Source organism: Lolium perenne, chromosome 6 (genome assembly GCF_019359855.2).
Source record: "Lolium perenne isolate Kyuss_39 chromosome 6, Kyuss_2.0, whole genome shotgun sequence".
Taxonomy (NCBI): Eukaryota; Viridiplantae; Streptophyta; class Magnoliopsida; order Poales; family Poaceae; genus Lolium; species Lolium perenne.
Genome location: NC_067249.2, coordinates 48,423,439 through 48,436,557, shown reverse-complemented (window position 1 = coordinate 48,436,557; position 13,119 = coordinate 48,423,439). Strand labels below are relative to the sequence as shown.

Genomic DNA, 13,119 nt, shown 5'->3' with positions numbered 1-13,119 from the left:
CAGGAGGGAACTGCCTCCACCGCCTTCGCGGTAGCCGACCGGACGAGGCTACGAGGCAAACCAGCCCCAACCTAGCCCGGACGGACCCAAAAGGGCCCGCAAAGCCCCGCTGGTACGCTGCAGCTGGCCGGCCGAAGTGCCGCCGCCGCTCACCCACCGCCGCCCTGCCTCGTCTTCCTCCAGGGAGCGCCGCCGACGTGCCAAGCGCAGAACCCCCGCCGAGCCCCTCCGGGCCCCGCCTGGCCTAGATCTTGGTCGAGCGGGCCCTGCCATGGTGCCGCCTGCGCAGCTTCGCCGCCAACGGCCGCGCCGCTGCCCCTCCTCCCACCCAACGTGCAGGTTCCACGCTGCTCCGTCGGACCGACGCCCGCCGAGATGCACCGCCGCTAGCCCGAGGACCCCGCGCCCCCTTCTTCGCGGTGGGTAGAAGCCACCCCGCCGCCGTCGGCACCGCGCGGGCAACGCCCGCGGCGGCACACGCCGACGGCGGCGGCAGGGGAGGGCGGAGGAGGAAGACTGGGAGGGGGCTTGGAGAAGAGGCGCGGCCCGGCCGCCGCGGGGGCGGCGCGGGTCGCGGGAGGGAGGGAGGGTTTCGTTTTTCTACCATTACTAATGCTGAAGTGTTTGATCTTCTTAAGAAGATGAAAATCGATAAGGGAAACTTTGAAATGTGAGTGACTATATATGTTTCACTTAATTGAACTTGTTTAAAACTCGTGAAATTAACTTATCATTTTTGGTTAACTTACATAGGAAGACGGAACCTTCCCTTAAAGTTACAAAGTATTATGCTAATCTATGTTAAATATGTAAACACGTGGTTTAGGATTTCCATTACTCGGTATGTCTACTCCATTTAGTTTTAATAGATGTAAACCACAACTATTCATTTTCTTATGTTCCTCTGAATGTTATGGTTTTGTAGATTTCCCGTCAGAAAAAAAGCAACTGTATGCTCGATTCCCTAGTGCAAAGGGCTGCCTAGAAAATTTGATCCTACAAATCAAACAACATTGTAGAAAAAAAATCCCAAAAAATTTAATCCTACAAATTTTATATTCATACCATTTAAATTAGGCAGGCCCACAATTCTCATGTGTGCTGCGAGCGTTCCCGCCCGATTACCGTCCATACGCTATATGGCAAATATCCGGCCTGATTAGCTGTGTAATATGGGCCGGCCACCCAGCGAGCCCGAGCCCAAGCCCAAGCAGGGTACTGCCTACCGCACCGAAGCGAGCTGCACTGCCGAGCCGAAGCGGACGCCCCAATCTCTCGCCGTCGCTCCAAGCGAGTCCCTTCTACTCTATCCCCATTGTTTCGCCGGATTACCGCGCCACCGCCCCGCGGAGTGGAAAATCAGCTCAAGGACGCCGTCCGGGCAGGAGACGGGAGAGGAGGAGCCGGGCATCGGAGGCCTTTGTAGCTTCAGGCGCCAGCGACGAGCAATGTGAGAAACGGGAGGAGGCGCCCCGGAGGTTCAGGCAATACGAACTGTACGTCTGTACAGGCAGTTCAGGTAAGACGAACTGGTTCAGGTAAGAAGAACTCTGTACAGGAGGTTCAGCACCTCAGCTATCTATGATAACCATGTTATGTTATCGATTCAGATGCGTGTGCTGGTCGTCAACGTCTTGATCAGCGTGGTATCTATATATATATAGTTGTTAGATGAGAACATGAATGTTTGTCGGATATGTATTCTGACTATTAAGGGAGCTCGTACAATAGCCCAGCACCGGTTTTGGTAGGCATATAGGTTTTGATATGCTTTAGGTACTCTCGTACTAGTGTAGAGTTAAGCGGTTCGGAAGCATTTAATCATCATGAAATAATACCAGAGCATCTTCATACCAAAATCAGTACATTTTTTTAGATCAAATCCAAAGAGTACATTCTACCACCGGGTTATCCAGCTCCAGCTGCTTCCTCAGGTCTTACCAGATAGGCAGCAACGACTGCTTTGTCAGAAACTCCATCCAAAGAAACATAAACAATCCATATACCATACTGTGTTATTATATCCAATGACAGTTTTGTACCTGACAAGAAAATAAGTGAAATGAGAGGCACATCTATTTACACCATCTGCATCTCATTCCCCTTCGTTTTGTCCTGACTTCCTCCGCGATCTTGACAATACCAAAGAACATCATCCTATACACCACAATCATCCCACAGAGGATGGCAATGTTGACCCATTTAGAGTACCCCATCTCCACCTGGAGCTTCTCCTGCAGCACTTGATGGCCACTGATGGTGGCATTTTTCTCAACCAGCTGGTCACTCGGGAACGTCAGCCCGATGAACTCGTTCTTGTAGAACCCCTGCACCGCGTACTTGTGGAATGAGATGTAGTAGCAAGGATACTTCCACACTGGCTTCGGGAGATCCTTGGGGAGGCGGAAGAAACCACCGTTGAGCATCATCACCCCTTGCACTCCAGCCCCGACAATGATCCCCATTAGAAAGTCCGGCACAATGACGGCGATAATCATCATCATGCTCTCGACCAGCAATGTACACATGCACAGGTTGATGACGAAGTAGGCGAAGTGATCAGCCCCTTTGGTTAGCCCCGTCAGGTAGTACATCATTGCGCCGGGGATCACAGCTATGACTGCCAGGTATGGAGTGGCTGACAGTGTGTTCGACATCACAAACTCCGCCACACCGTAATGGCCGCTCAGCCTCTCCCTTCTGAATACCTGCGATGTAGAAACAAGGTGTGCAACCAGCTCTGGAGTTAGTCAGAGAAGAATATATATGTATCTGAGCGGACTTCCTGTTTCCAACTCGTCTGAGGAAGTGTTATAACTAAGTGTAACAAGTCGTACATTTTCAAATCTACAATTGCGCATTGTCTTAACGCAAGATCTTTTTAGACTAGCTTACAGTACAGCACCCTCCAGTCCTTGATTGCTGACATGTATGATTGATAATCTGAGCATGTAAAGCTTGAGATCTAATTAGCGGCTAGTTTCTCTAGCATCTCTGATAATTGAGACCTCTCTCTCTCTCCATGTAATATTGTTAACTTATTTAGTCGGGAAAATTGATAGATAACCTTAAGTAATGTTGTTATTTTTTACTTAATGCTACCAAATTATTTCAGTATTACGGAGAGAAGTACTCATGAAAATTTTAGTATGATGGGAGAGAAAGCAACCTTTACGTCCTCTACAAAAGAAGGGAATCCTCCAATTGCCATGAAAGTTAGAAGTGCGGTCGTATACATTATTACTTCACATCTGGACTGGAAAATAGGCAACGAGTCAATTTGTTGATATCTAACATGTTGTGTTTCCTAATAAATCATGTGATTGAACTTACCTGGATAGAACTGTAACTGTGGCCAACTTGGTAGAATATAGTGCCAAGACAAATGCCAATTCCTAGGAAAATACCCAAACGCATCCAATAGTATCCTATGTCTCTGTGCATATTTACAAATGACCTTCTGGTGAGTACAAAAACCTTTGTTGAGAAGCTGGCTTGTTCCCTCTGCCTAAATGGAGCTCCACCCTAGAATTTAGCACATATTATAATAACTGTTAGCTTTTAAATGTGTACACATCACTGGTTCAGCATCTATACTCCACGGCGAGAGTTTGCGCTGGTTCACTGAAATAAAAAATGACATGGCAGTACAAATGCTGATTTGATATGTTATTCTCTCTAGTTTTTATAAAATGATGGTTTGAACATACATTTAGTCGAATTTTAAAAACTTTGACCGCCAATTTTTCTTTTTGAATATTCAGATTGGGGACTTGAAAATCACATGTACATATTTTTTTCTTGTAATATATTTTCATAATATTATAGTTTTAAGAGTATATTATATGTAGGTATACTACAAATGAAACTAGTGATCAAAGTCTAAAGCATCATTTTTGTGAACAAGAGTATGTCGCTGAGTAAAATATCTAGTAAATATTTTTACAGTTAGTACATACAGATTGGTCTACATTTATGATGTTTTTGTAATCACCCACTTGGCCAAAATAATGAAGTATTCACTCTTCAGGAAAATGAGTTTGTAAACAACTTACTATCCCTTTCATCTCAGCTATTCGGTTCATTGTTTTTCCTGAGTAAGCAGGGGACTGGTAAGCATCTGTCAGAATGTCTATTGCTTCAATTGCTGTTTTTTCTCTAGCTTTGGAATTTTCAACAGGTTCCTGCATATGGGATCACATAGCTAAAGAAAACATATTCTTTTTTATTTGGAACATCATAAAAGGAAATAATAATAAAAATAGGTACCTCATCAAAATCCTTGTTGATTGTTCTCAGGAAGTGGTCTGATGGGTTCCTCAGTTGAGGACATGGGAAGCCACTTTGAGTAAAGAACTACACAAAATGAATGCGAAAACAACTCTTAAACTCAAAATTTGGTAAGAAGATCACGTCCTAACGCCAGATCAAAGTAATTGTGGATTGTAGTCTTAATTCATGGTAGAAGAGCTTGGATTTACCAATGATTATGTGGACGGGGAAGGGGGTATTCTTGTTTCTCATTATATGCCATAATAATTTTGGAGGTGTTATCCGCTGTCACAACCTTGCTATCTGGCCGATTGTCACAGTTTTTTTTTTTGTGGCTGCTCAAGTCACAACAAACTTATGACAACACAATTTTCTGAAAAGAGGTCATCAGCGTTTTTCGGTTTTGAAGAATAATATTATCCATCTGTTCCTTGCACCATTGAGTGCTAGGACGTTATTATCTAGGGTTTCCCATGCATTGGGACGGAAATGGGGGCTAATTTAGTTTGCTAAGCTATGGGTTACCTACGATAAATATTTTATTCTTAATTAGTAGTACTGTATTTTTTCTGCAGAGCTATAAGTGGAGTTCATTTGGCACCAAAGTGACTTCAATGTTGCTCCAAGGAGATAGGGAGATAGAGGCAGAAGTGTAGTATAATCACCTGGGTGGCATGGGACGCAGCTCCGAAGAAGACGGTCCTGCCAGAGGCAAGCAGGCAGAGGCCATGGAAGAGGTCAAAGACGTCATCGCTGGGCTGGTGCACCGCAGCGACAACGGTCATGCCCTCCCTGGCTGCGACCCTAGCTATGTGGCTCATGACGTGGTAGGAGGCGGCGCTGTCGAGCCCGCTGGTGGGCTCGTCCAGGAAGAGCAGTCGCGGCCGCGTGAGCATCTCGATGCAGATTGTCAGCCGTTTCCGCTGCCCACCGCTGATGCCCTTGGTCATGCGCCCGCCGATGCGCGTGTCCATGGCGTCACCGAGGCCCATCTCTTGGATCACGCCGTCAGCATGCGCGCGCTTCTCTGCCGCTGGCATCGTGCCTGGCAGCTGCAGCTGCGCCGAGTAGTAGATGGCCTCGCGCACCGACATCGTCGACATCAGAACATTGTCTTGGGTCACATAAGCCTTTTCAGTGTTCACAACCAAATCAGGATGATACATCAATTGTAAGTGCTTCTAGAGATGAACACATTTTAACGTTGGAAGTGTTATCTTACCGAGGTTCCAAAGGCAAGCTTCTCTCGACGGCCATTGATCAGAATCAACCCCTTTTCATTGACTCCAGGCCCTATCCTTCCTGCAATGTAAAGGAAATTAACTTCTTTAAGAAAATTAACTTCAATGGTTAAAACCAGGGACTCTCAATCGAACATTCTGCAATGTTGCACATGCACATGGGCGTGAATCGTTAGCGTAAATTCCTTAGTTGGAGCATTTTGTTTAAGGAAAATAGTCATCATCTCATTCTTGATTGCCCCTACCTCATGGGAGTTTGGAATTTGTCGGCTGATTGTGCTGGGGAGTGGGAGTGCAGGCTTGAGATTTTACTCACCGCCTGAAGAATGGTGTAGTGACAACACAGCTGGACTTTCTATGGACAATCTTTGGTCTATTTATTACAGTTGCTGGCACATATGGAAGGGGCATAACCACTGAGAGATATCACTTTGTTCTAGTTTGGCAAAATGACTTAGATTATGGAACGAAGGTAGATCCAGTGGGACACTTGGTGCCACTGATCCAAATCTCGTTAAAGCTCAGCCCACATTCTCCATTGTTATTAAGGCCTCTTTTGATTCATAGAAAAAAAAAGTATAAGAATAGAAAAATCGAATGTCATGTCTGCTTGAATTCTATAGACAGATGAAGTTTCTTTAATTGTAGCAAAGGAATTTTTCCATGAGGTATGAGCTAATATTTTTCCTATAGGATTTATACTACAAGATTTCTATAGAATTAATTTCTATAGGATATGACCTATGAATCAAACAACTTATATAGAAAAAAATTCATAGGATCTAAATTCTACACAATATCTGTACAAATCATATGAATCAAAGGAGGCCTAAATATTTGAGTTGGGTTAGATGCCCAGCGGGCTGACCTTGTGACCCACCCCATACCCATGCCTATCATGTAATAGACCTTGTTTGTCTTTCTGTAAATAAACTCTCTGTTCTTAAATGCATTGGCCTATTTCTTCAAACTAAGCCCTTTGTTTCCTAAGCAATGATGAAACAACACTGTTTCTACATTATGTTGATATGGACTAGAGAGCAATAAAGCACGCATTCGTGAGTGGTGGTAGATGCTAACATCATAAATGGAGAATGTAATGTCAATTATTTGTTCATTGTAGATGAAACCCTATTGTACTTCTTTTATTTCGGCGAAAACATCTGCAGTGTCGTAGGCGTACCGACAAAAACATCTGATGTGACAATGGCATAATCCAGTTGATAGCTCTGTGGTCACATGAATGTGTAATGGATGGAGGAGCAAATAGCACGAATTTTTGAGAGTGCCTAATCCTGGGATGTTTTAATTTTCATTATGTTATGTCCTCAGCTGTAGCCCATATTGTAACTCATGGCTAACAGAAGTTATGAAGCAATACAATGATTTCACAGCATTTTTTGTAGTTACAACCCATAAACACGTAATAAAAACTCATTTTCTGCTATGCGATGTGGAACTATACAAATCTTAGCTGCAAAGCCTGCGAACCACGTTGCAACTTATTTTGGTGGCTTACCACGCTTACCACGTTGCAACTTATGGCTAGCATACATCACAACGCAATCCAATGATCTGTGAGCCAACTGGAAATTAGTAAAAACCCCAACCTTTAATAACCATATAATAATATGAACATTATTTCGACGAAAATTCTCTCTGTGTTAGGATTTTCTTTTGATTACTTCGATGCTGTAACGACAGGGTTTACATGTCGTCATTGCAGCATCTATGCAAACTGGCATCTGGCATGATCTGATCATCGAAATGCTTCGTTCGCCAATTACCTTACCTCGTGGCGGCTCGTGCAGACACGATCGATCTATATGGTGCTCCGAAACCACGCTGCTCCTTGCGCGCATGAGCAATTCTTAGTCCTACAGGCATCTTTAATTCCCTCGGAGCAGTTTAGCCGTGTGCTCTATAGTCTTCTCGTCCTGTTTGCTAGCCAAGCTTGGCCCTCGCAGGTCGCAGAGCCACCCTAATATATCTTCCTAGCGGCAAAATTGATCTAGTAACAGATTCGACAAAAGTATCCACGTACGTCCACCTCTGTAGGTGCTCGTATGACAGACAACCAAACTCATCACTCATCACTCATCACCCACACGTACGTGCGTGCGTTTGGTGAAAACACCGTACGAAAATAGTGAGGGAGGAGAAGAATTTCGTTGCATAAATGATGAGTTGATGACGAACCTGCGAGAGTATCGAGGAGGGTGGTCTTGCCGCAGCCGGACGGCCCCATGATGGCGAGCACCTCCCCCGGCCCGGCGTGCCCGCTGATCCCGCTCAGGATGCTCACCGGCTGGGCGCCGTACGCGCCGCCCGCCACCGTGACGCACACGTCCTCCCACGTCAGGAACACCCCGGGATCGTCGACGACGTCCGTGCCCGCGCTCTGCGTCGGCGTTACCTCCACGCCGTCGAACCCCGCCACGGCCGGACGACGCTTCCACGGGAACATTCTAGCCAGCGACCTGCCCGCCCCTGCAGCTTCGCCGGAGCCGCCGGTCCGGGCGTCAGGTGTGCCGCCGCCCCAGCGCCAGAGCGGGCGCGACGGGCTCGGCGTCGGCGCCCATCGCGGCAGCGGTGACGACGAGACTGCCATAGGCGCACTCACGTGACGACGAGACACGCTACGTAGCTCGCTTGATTGGTTCCGAAGAAGCGTAATGGAACTGGAGCAGTGGCTAACATGGCCCGGCGCGAATTAATAGCCCTCGGGAACTCGGGATGCATGGGCAGGCAACACGTCGGTCGACGACCACGACTTGTTGCTCCGGCGTGTCCTACACCACGAACTTGCACTATAGCACTCTCTTGATTGGCAAAATAGTGCGAGCATGTTTAATAGAATGGCTTTTATAGCAGTGCCATATCATCTATAGTCTTTATAAAAGTATATTTATCGGAAATCCGTTTTGGAGCTCGGTTGTCATGGAGCTAAATAATCAAAATTTGAAAACACAATTTCAAAGTTTTAGAAAATTCGAAAAAAAATCTAGACTTAGATAATGGTGTACTCCACCAACATGCAAAATATCAACCCATAATACTTTATATATTCTGGGCTTAACAAAAATGACAAAATCTAACTTAGATCTGAGATTTTGTCATTGTTTGTGCAGCCTAAAATACTTGGTATTTTGTGGTGAGACTTTTTCGTGTTGGTAGATTTCATTATTCCCTACATCTTGGATATTTTAACCATTTTTTTTCTCTTTTCAACCGTTCAAAGTAGGCTCCATGTCGCTCGTGACCCAAAAATCCGAACTTTCGCTATATGTCTAGACTCTGTTGTAGTTGCTATGGGACTTGAGATAAAGTTGTTGTTGGGTGTGCTCCTAACTTGGATTAAACCGGTAGACGATGACAAATTAGTTATGGGTGGTCATTGATTGGCCGACACACGAATTCTGAAAGCACCATGCCATGGCCCATGGATAAGGGCACAATCATGTACAAATGAGTTTTTTTTTTCAAAAAATAGAACACCATATTGTTTATTTTATTTTTTTATCTTTTGAACAGGAAGCTTTTTTAATGGACGATGCAAGTACTACTACTACATATATAAAACTAATTTTTTTGAAAGTTTTCACATATAAAACTAAATATCGTTGAAAGTTTGCAGAATCATAATCATCACTAGTACAAAGCAACATATTAAGTGTGACATATCAGGTGTACATCGTACCAATAAAAGAGAATTTAAATCTTGAATATTAGCAATACCGAGATGCTCAAACTCTTTCTTCTTACAGACAGAATGCCGTGTCCATTGATCCTTGATACTTTGGAAAAAGAGAGTCGAAGAGACCGGCCTTTGTTGTTGTCACTTGTATATATGGCGCTTTTGCTATCCCCTGATGCGGGTGATGTAGTTTTGGTGTTTGGTGGCTAAGTTGGGGGTCGTGTGATGGAAAAAAAAAAAAGCACATCAAGTGTGACATTATGATTGAAAGGTAGGGGTTGCTAGCAAAGTCGAGTGAATTGCGATAAGGCCGGCCAAAATTGTATTGACAAAGAGAATATATTAATATCGTGAAGATCTGTAACAACGTAGTTCCTTAATGACAGTACAAATGCACACAACTAGAAAAAGAAAAAGAAGCTAAAAAGGAGAAAATTCCCGCTACAACGATCTAAAACTTGTAGCATCAGTACAAACACCACCCAGACAACACATGAAATCCAAATTCTCCAAAAATGACACCTCCAAAAAGGAAACAATGGGTATAGCCATGTGAGGATGGGTAACGGGTAAACCCAGAGAGGATGGGTACGATATGAAATGGCTGAATGGCTCCACTGATGCTTCTTTTGACACATTTACAGTAGGGAAATGTCATTTCATTTATATAAAAAAGAATATTTACAGACCTAGGATAGTTTATTTGTCCGGAACGATATTACGCTAGTATTGCAGGTCAATTTGCTTTACATAGGGTGGGACATGCGCATCACTAAACGTTAACTTCAGGTCCCCCTCAGTAATCACCTGCAACACCAATTTTGAGATGAATGTTGACGTTTCAAGGAACTTGCATAAATATCATCATTACCGTCCTACAGCCATTGGTTATACTGGTGCAATAGGATATCCTTTTTATAACCTTTGTATTCAGGTGCAAAGCTTGCCACACAGAAATATCACTGTCCGGACAATTAGAGCTTAATGCCAAAGCTTCAAGAAACATGACAGTAAAAGGCTGAGGAGAGAAAAGCGTTGCATCTGGTCGATAATCAAAGCTCCAAGAAATGTTAATTGTTGTTTACTTGAGTCAAACGCTCACGCAATCGAGAAATGAGTTGATGTCTGGAAGCATTATTTCTCACATCGATCAGTGTCCCGATCACCAGCACGTCAGGAAGAGGAATATGGCCACCTGAACTTATCTGAATATCTTGGCTTGGGTAGTGCCACCAAAGAAGAAAACAAAACTGATACAGAAAAAAAAGTACTTTTGTTATGGACCTCTCTCTCTCTCTCTCTCTCTCTCTCTCTCTCTCTCTCTCTCTTGTGGCATGTAAACAGAAGCATCTAATAACTAAACATATAAGGCCACTGTTAAATATACAAATTTTATCTATATGCCACTGCTAATCGAGAAACATTGAGTATTTTTACCTAGTAGGATGGTGCTCATTAATGCGAAATTACATGCAGCCATAGAGATAGAGGCACCACGCGCAATATGCTAATTAACACAAACACGAAAGCGAAAGCATTTCCACATAACTAATTATGCTATTTATTAGTTGATTTTTTTGTTAGTACTACCTGATATATGGACTTGTGGCCTTGTATACAATAAACGGAGGGAGTAGTTAAGTATTTAAAACTACACACCTTCGTGTAGCCCCTAAATTTTTTGATCTATCTTTTAAAAGTTAGCTCCGTAATTCTTTCTTGGGCACAACAAGAATAAGTACACAACATGTTAGGGAAAAAAGTAACATTGGTAATAATAATTTAGAAACGGTTGTTGCTTTTCATGGTAATCAGTGAAGTGTCCTCCACGTAATAGGAATATACTAGTTTAGCCATGGTTGCTTCTGATGGTAATCAGTGAAGTAATGGGAACACTAGTGGAAAACAGGCCATTTGATCCGGGTGGTAAGCGCCTTTTATCGCGGCGGCCAGCCGCGACAAGAGAGGCGCGACAAAAGGGTCAACCTTTTGTCCCGGGTCGCTTACGACCCGCGACATAAGGTCCACCACGTGGCAGCCGCGGGGCGCGCAGGGCACAGGCCCTTTTGTCGCGGGCGGTATTACCACCCGCGACAAAAGGCCCTCTACGTGGCGCGCGCACAACGCTGCTGCTTTAGGGTTTGAGGGGTGCAGCACCCCTCCCCCCCGCCACCGACCGCCTGTTATTTCATTTTTTTCGTTCGAAAATAAAAGTTGCATATATTTGTACGCTACTAGAAGTTGTACACGTTCATTCATTATATATATATATATAGATCGATCAAACAAATATTGGAAGCAAAAGTCGATTCCCCTTACACATATTCGTAGATTCCCTACATATATACATGGAGCTCACGATCGACAAGCGGTACTAACGACCGTCTATTTGGAGGTAGAGCATCTATTTGGACTAAACAAGCATTTGTTGTTTATTACTTCTCTAACCAAAAGTCCCGCCAGTTCCTCCGCGATTCCTAGTGCGTGTTCCTTTGGTTGGAGTTTGTCCCGCATGAAGTCGACCTATATACGAAAATGAGATGAGTATGACTATATCAGTCTTGATAACGAAATATTGATGATAATAAATAAAGTTGTGAATGTTATTGCTTACGTCGAATTTATTTTTGTTCTGCTTCTCAGTGGTTAACATGCGAATGGACTCGCAAACGTAGTATCCACATAGATTCGTCCCTTGTGGCTGCTGGGGGCACGGTACAGGAGTAAATGTTAGCTTCTTTGCAAAGGTAATCTCCTTATGATGATTCTTCAAAGCTTGCCAAGCCCTGCCAGGCAAAAGAATGATTGAATGAGTGGAAAATTAATTGATATCTCACGAAAGATAAAGCGCGGCGATGAAGGAAATTACACTTGGAGCAACTTCTGCAAGTCCTGGAACCCGTCCACGCCTCTACTCAGTGGGTCTTTTACTTCAACTATTCCCTTATCAGGTTGAATGTCTAGTAGAATCCAGTGGAAGCTGCACATGTTATGCATATACGTCAGGAATTACACATAACATCGAGTAAGAAAAATTGAATGTGCATAAAAGATCATTAAGACTCTCACTCGTAGTTGTAAGGAAACAATATTGAATCACAGAAATATTGCTCCCCCAAAAACCTTAGTAGGTTTCCCCCCGTTTCTTCGTGTTTATGCTTCACCGTTTTAACATGTATTTTATCTGGGTCAATAAACCCAACATTGATAATATTATTACTTTTGCATTCACTGATCTTCGATGCATAAGAGAACACATAAGATATAATGAGTATATATATGCAATGAAAACGAACATGAACTGAATGAAAATGAACTTATATGTAGTTAACAACTTACAAGCAATAGCAACTCATGAGAGATTTGTCGAGGGCATCTAGATTGAATAACTGCCAGAGTTCATTCATCTCAATATGGATCTCCTCCTTTCGGTAGTAATATTCCCATGGTATACTCGCCACGATGTACATTATGTTCTCCTTGCATGCATCAAGGTACCACTGATGCAAATTCCGCATATGTGTTGGCAGTTTATGCAGCTGCTCTCTGCTGACCAAGTCAGCCCCGTAGACAAATTTAGGAGCTATATCAGCAATGGGTAGTGCAGCATCTGCTGCAAGTAGCAATTCCTCCACGGTAACTGAACATGAAGCCGCTAGCCTTGCAGCTTCTTCCATATCGATACCACCATGTTCCTGGTACACCTTGGGAACATTAAGCACTTTGAGTGCTGGGATCGATTGTTTGGGCTGAGCACCGAGGAGGGGAACTTCCTTTCTCTTTTTGCCTTTTGTCGTTTGCTTGGCCTTGAGGGGTGCACTTGTTGAACTTGACTTTTTCTCAGCTGCACTTCTAGCTGATGATTTGCTCGTGCCAGCAATATCCTTCTCCTTAGCCTTTTCATCCTTC

The 13,119-nt window shown here is 43.9% G+C and overlaps 1 protein-coding gene and 1 long non-coding RNA gene across 2 annotated transcripts; one reads left to right on the top strand and one right to left on the bottom strand.

The window, feature by feature from the left end:
- The first annotated feature begins 1,273 nt into the window (after positions 1 to 1,273).
- On the top strand, positions 1,274 to 5,561 carry LOC139832134 (uncharacterized). Its single transcript, XR_011746763.1, has 2 exons — positions 1,274 to 1,519; positions 4,848 to 5,561. It is a non-coding gene; the product is annotated as an uncharacterized lncRNA (long non-coding RNA).
- LOC127307898 (ABC transporter G family member 1) lies at positions 1,811 to 8,204 on the bottom strand. The gene is made up of 8 exons (XM_051338666.1): positions 7,713 to 8,204; positions 5,495 to 5,574; positions 4,938 to 5,402; positions 4,270 to 4,356; positions 4,056 to 4,184; positions 3,334 to 3,525; positions 3,170 to 3,256; positions 1,811 to 2,708 (listed from the first exon to the last, which is right to left on the bottom strand). The coding sequence occupies exons 1-8, from the start codon at positions 8,122 to 8,124 to the stop codon at positions 2,076 to 2,078; spliced, it is 2,085 nt and encodes a 694-aa protein (XP_051194626.1). The 5' UTR covers positions 8,125 to 8,204; the 3' UTR covers positions 1,811 to 2,075.
- Between the last annotated feature and the right edge of the window lie 4,915 nt (positions 8,205 to 13,119).

Excerpts from the sequence above, each read along its gene's own strand:
- LOC127307898 (XM_051338666.1), bottom strand. The coding sequence starts at position 8,124 with ATGGCAGTCTCGTCGTCACCGCTGCCGCGATGGGCGCCGACGCCGAGC. Across the intron at positions 5,575-7,712 it reads CCTCCTCGATACTCTCGCAG|GAAGGATAGGGCCTGGAGTC; the intron begins GTTCGTCATCAA and ends TTTACATTGCAG. Across the intron at positions 5,403-5,494 it reads AGCTTGCCTTTGGAACCTCG|GCTTATGTGACCCAAGACAA; the intron begins GTAAGATAACAC and ends AACACTGAAAAG.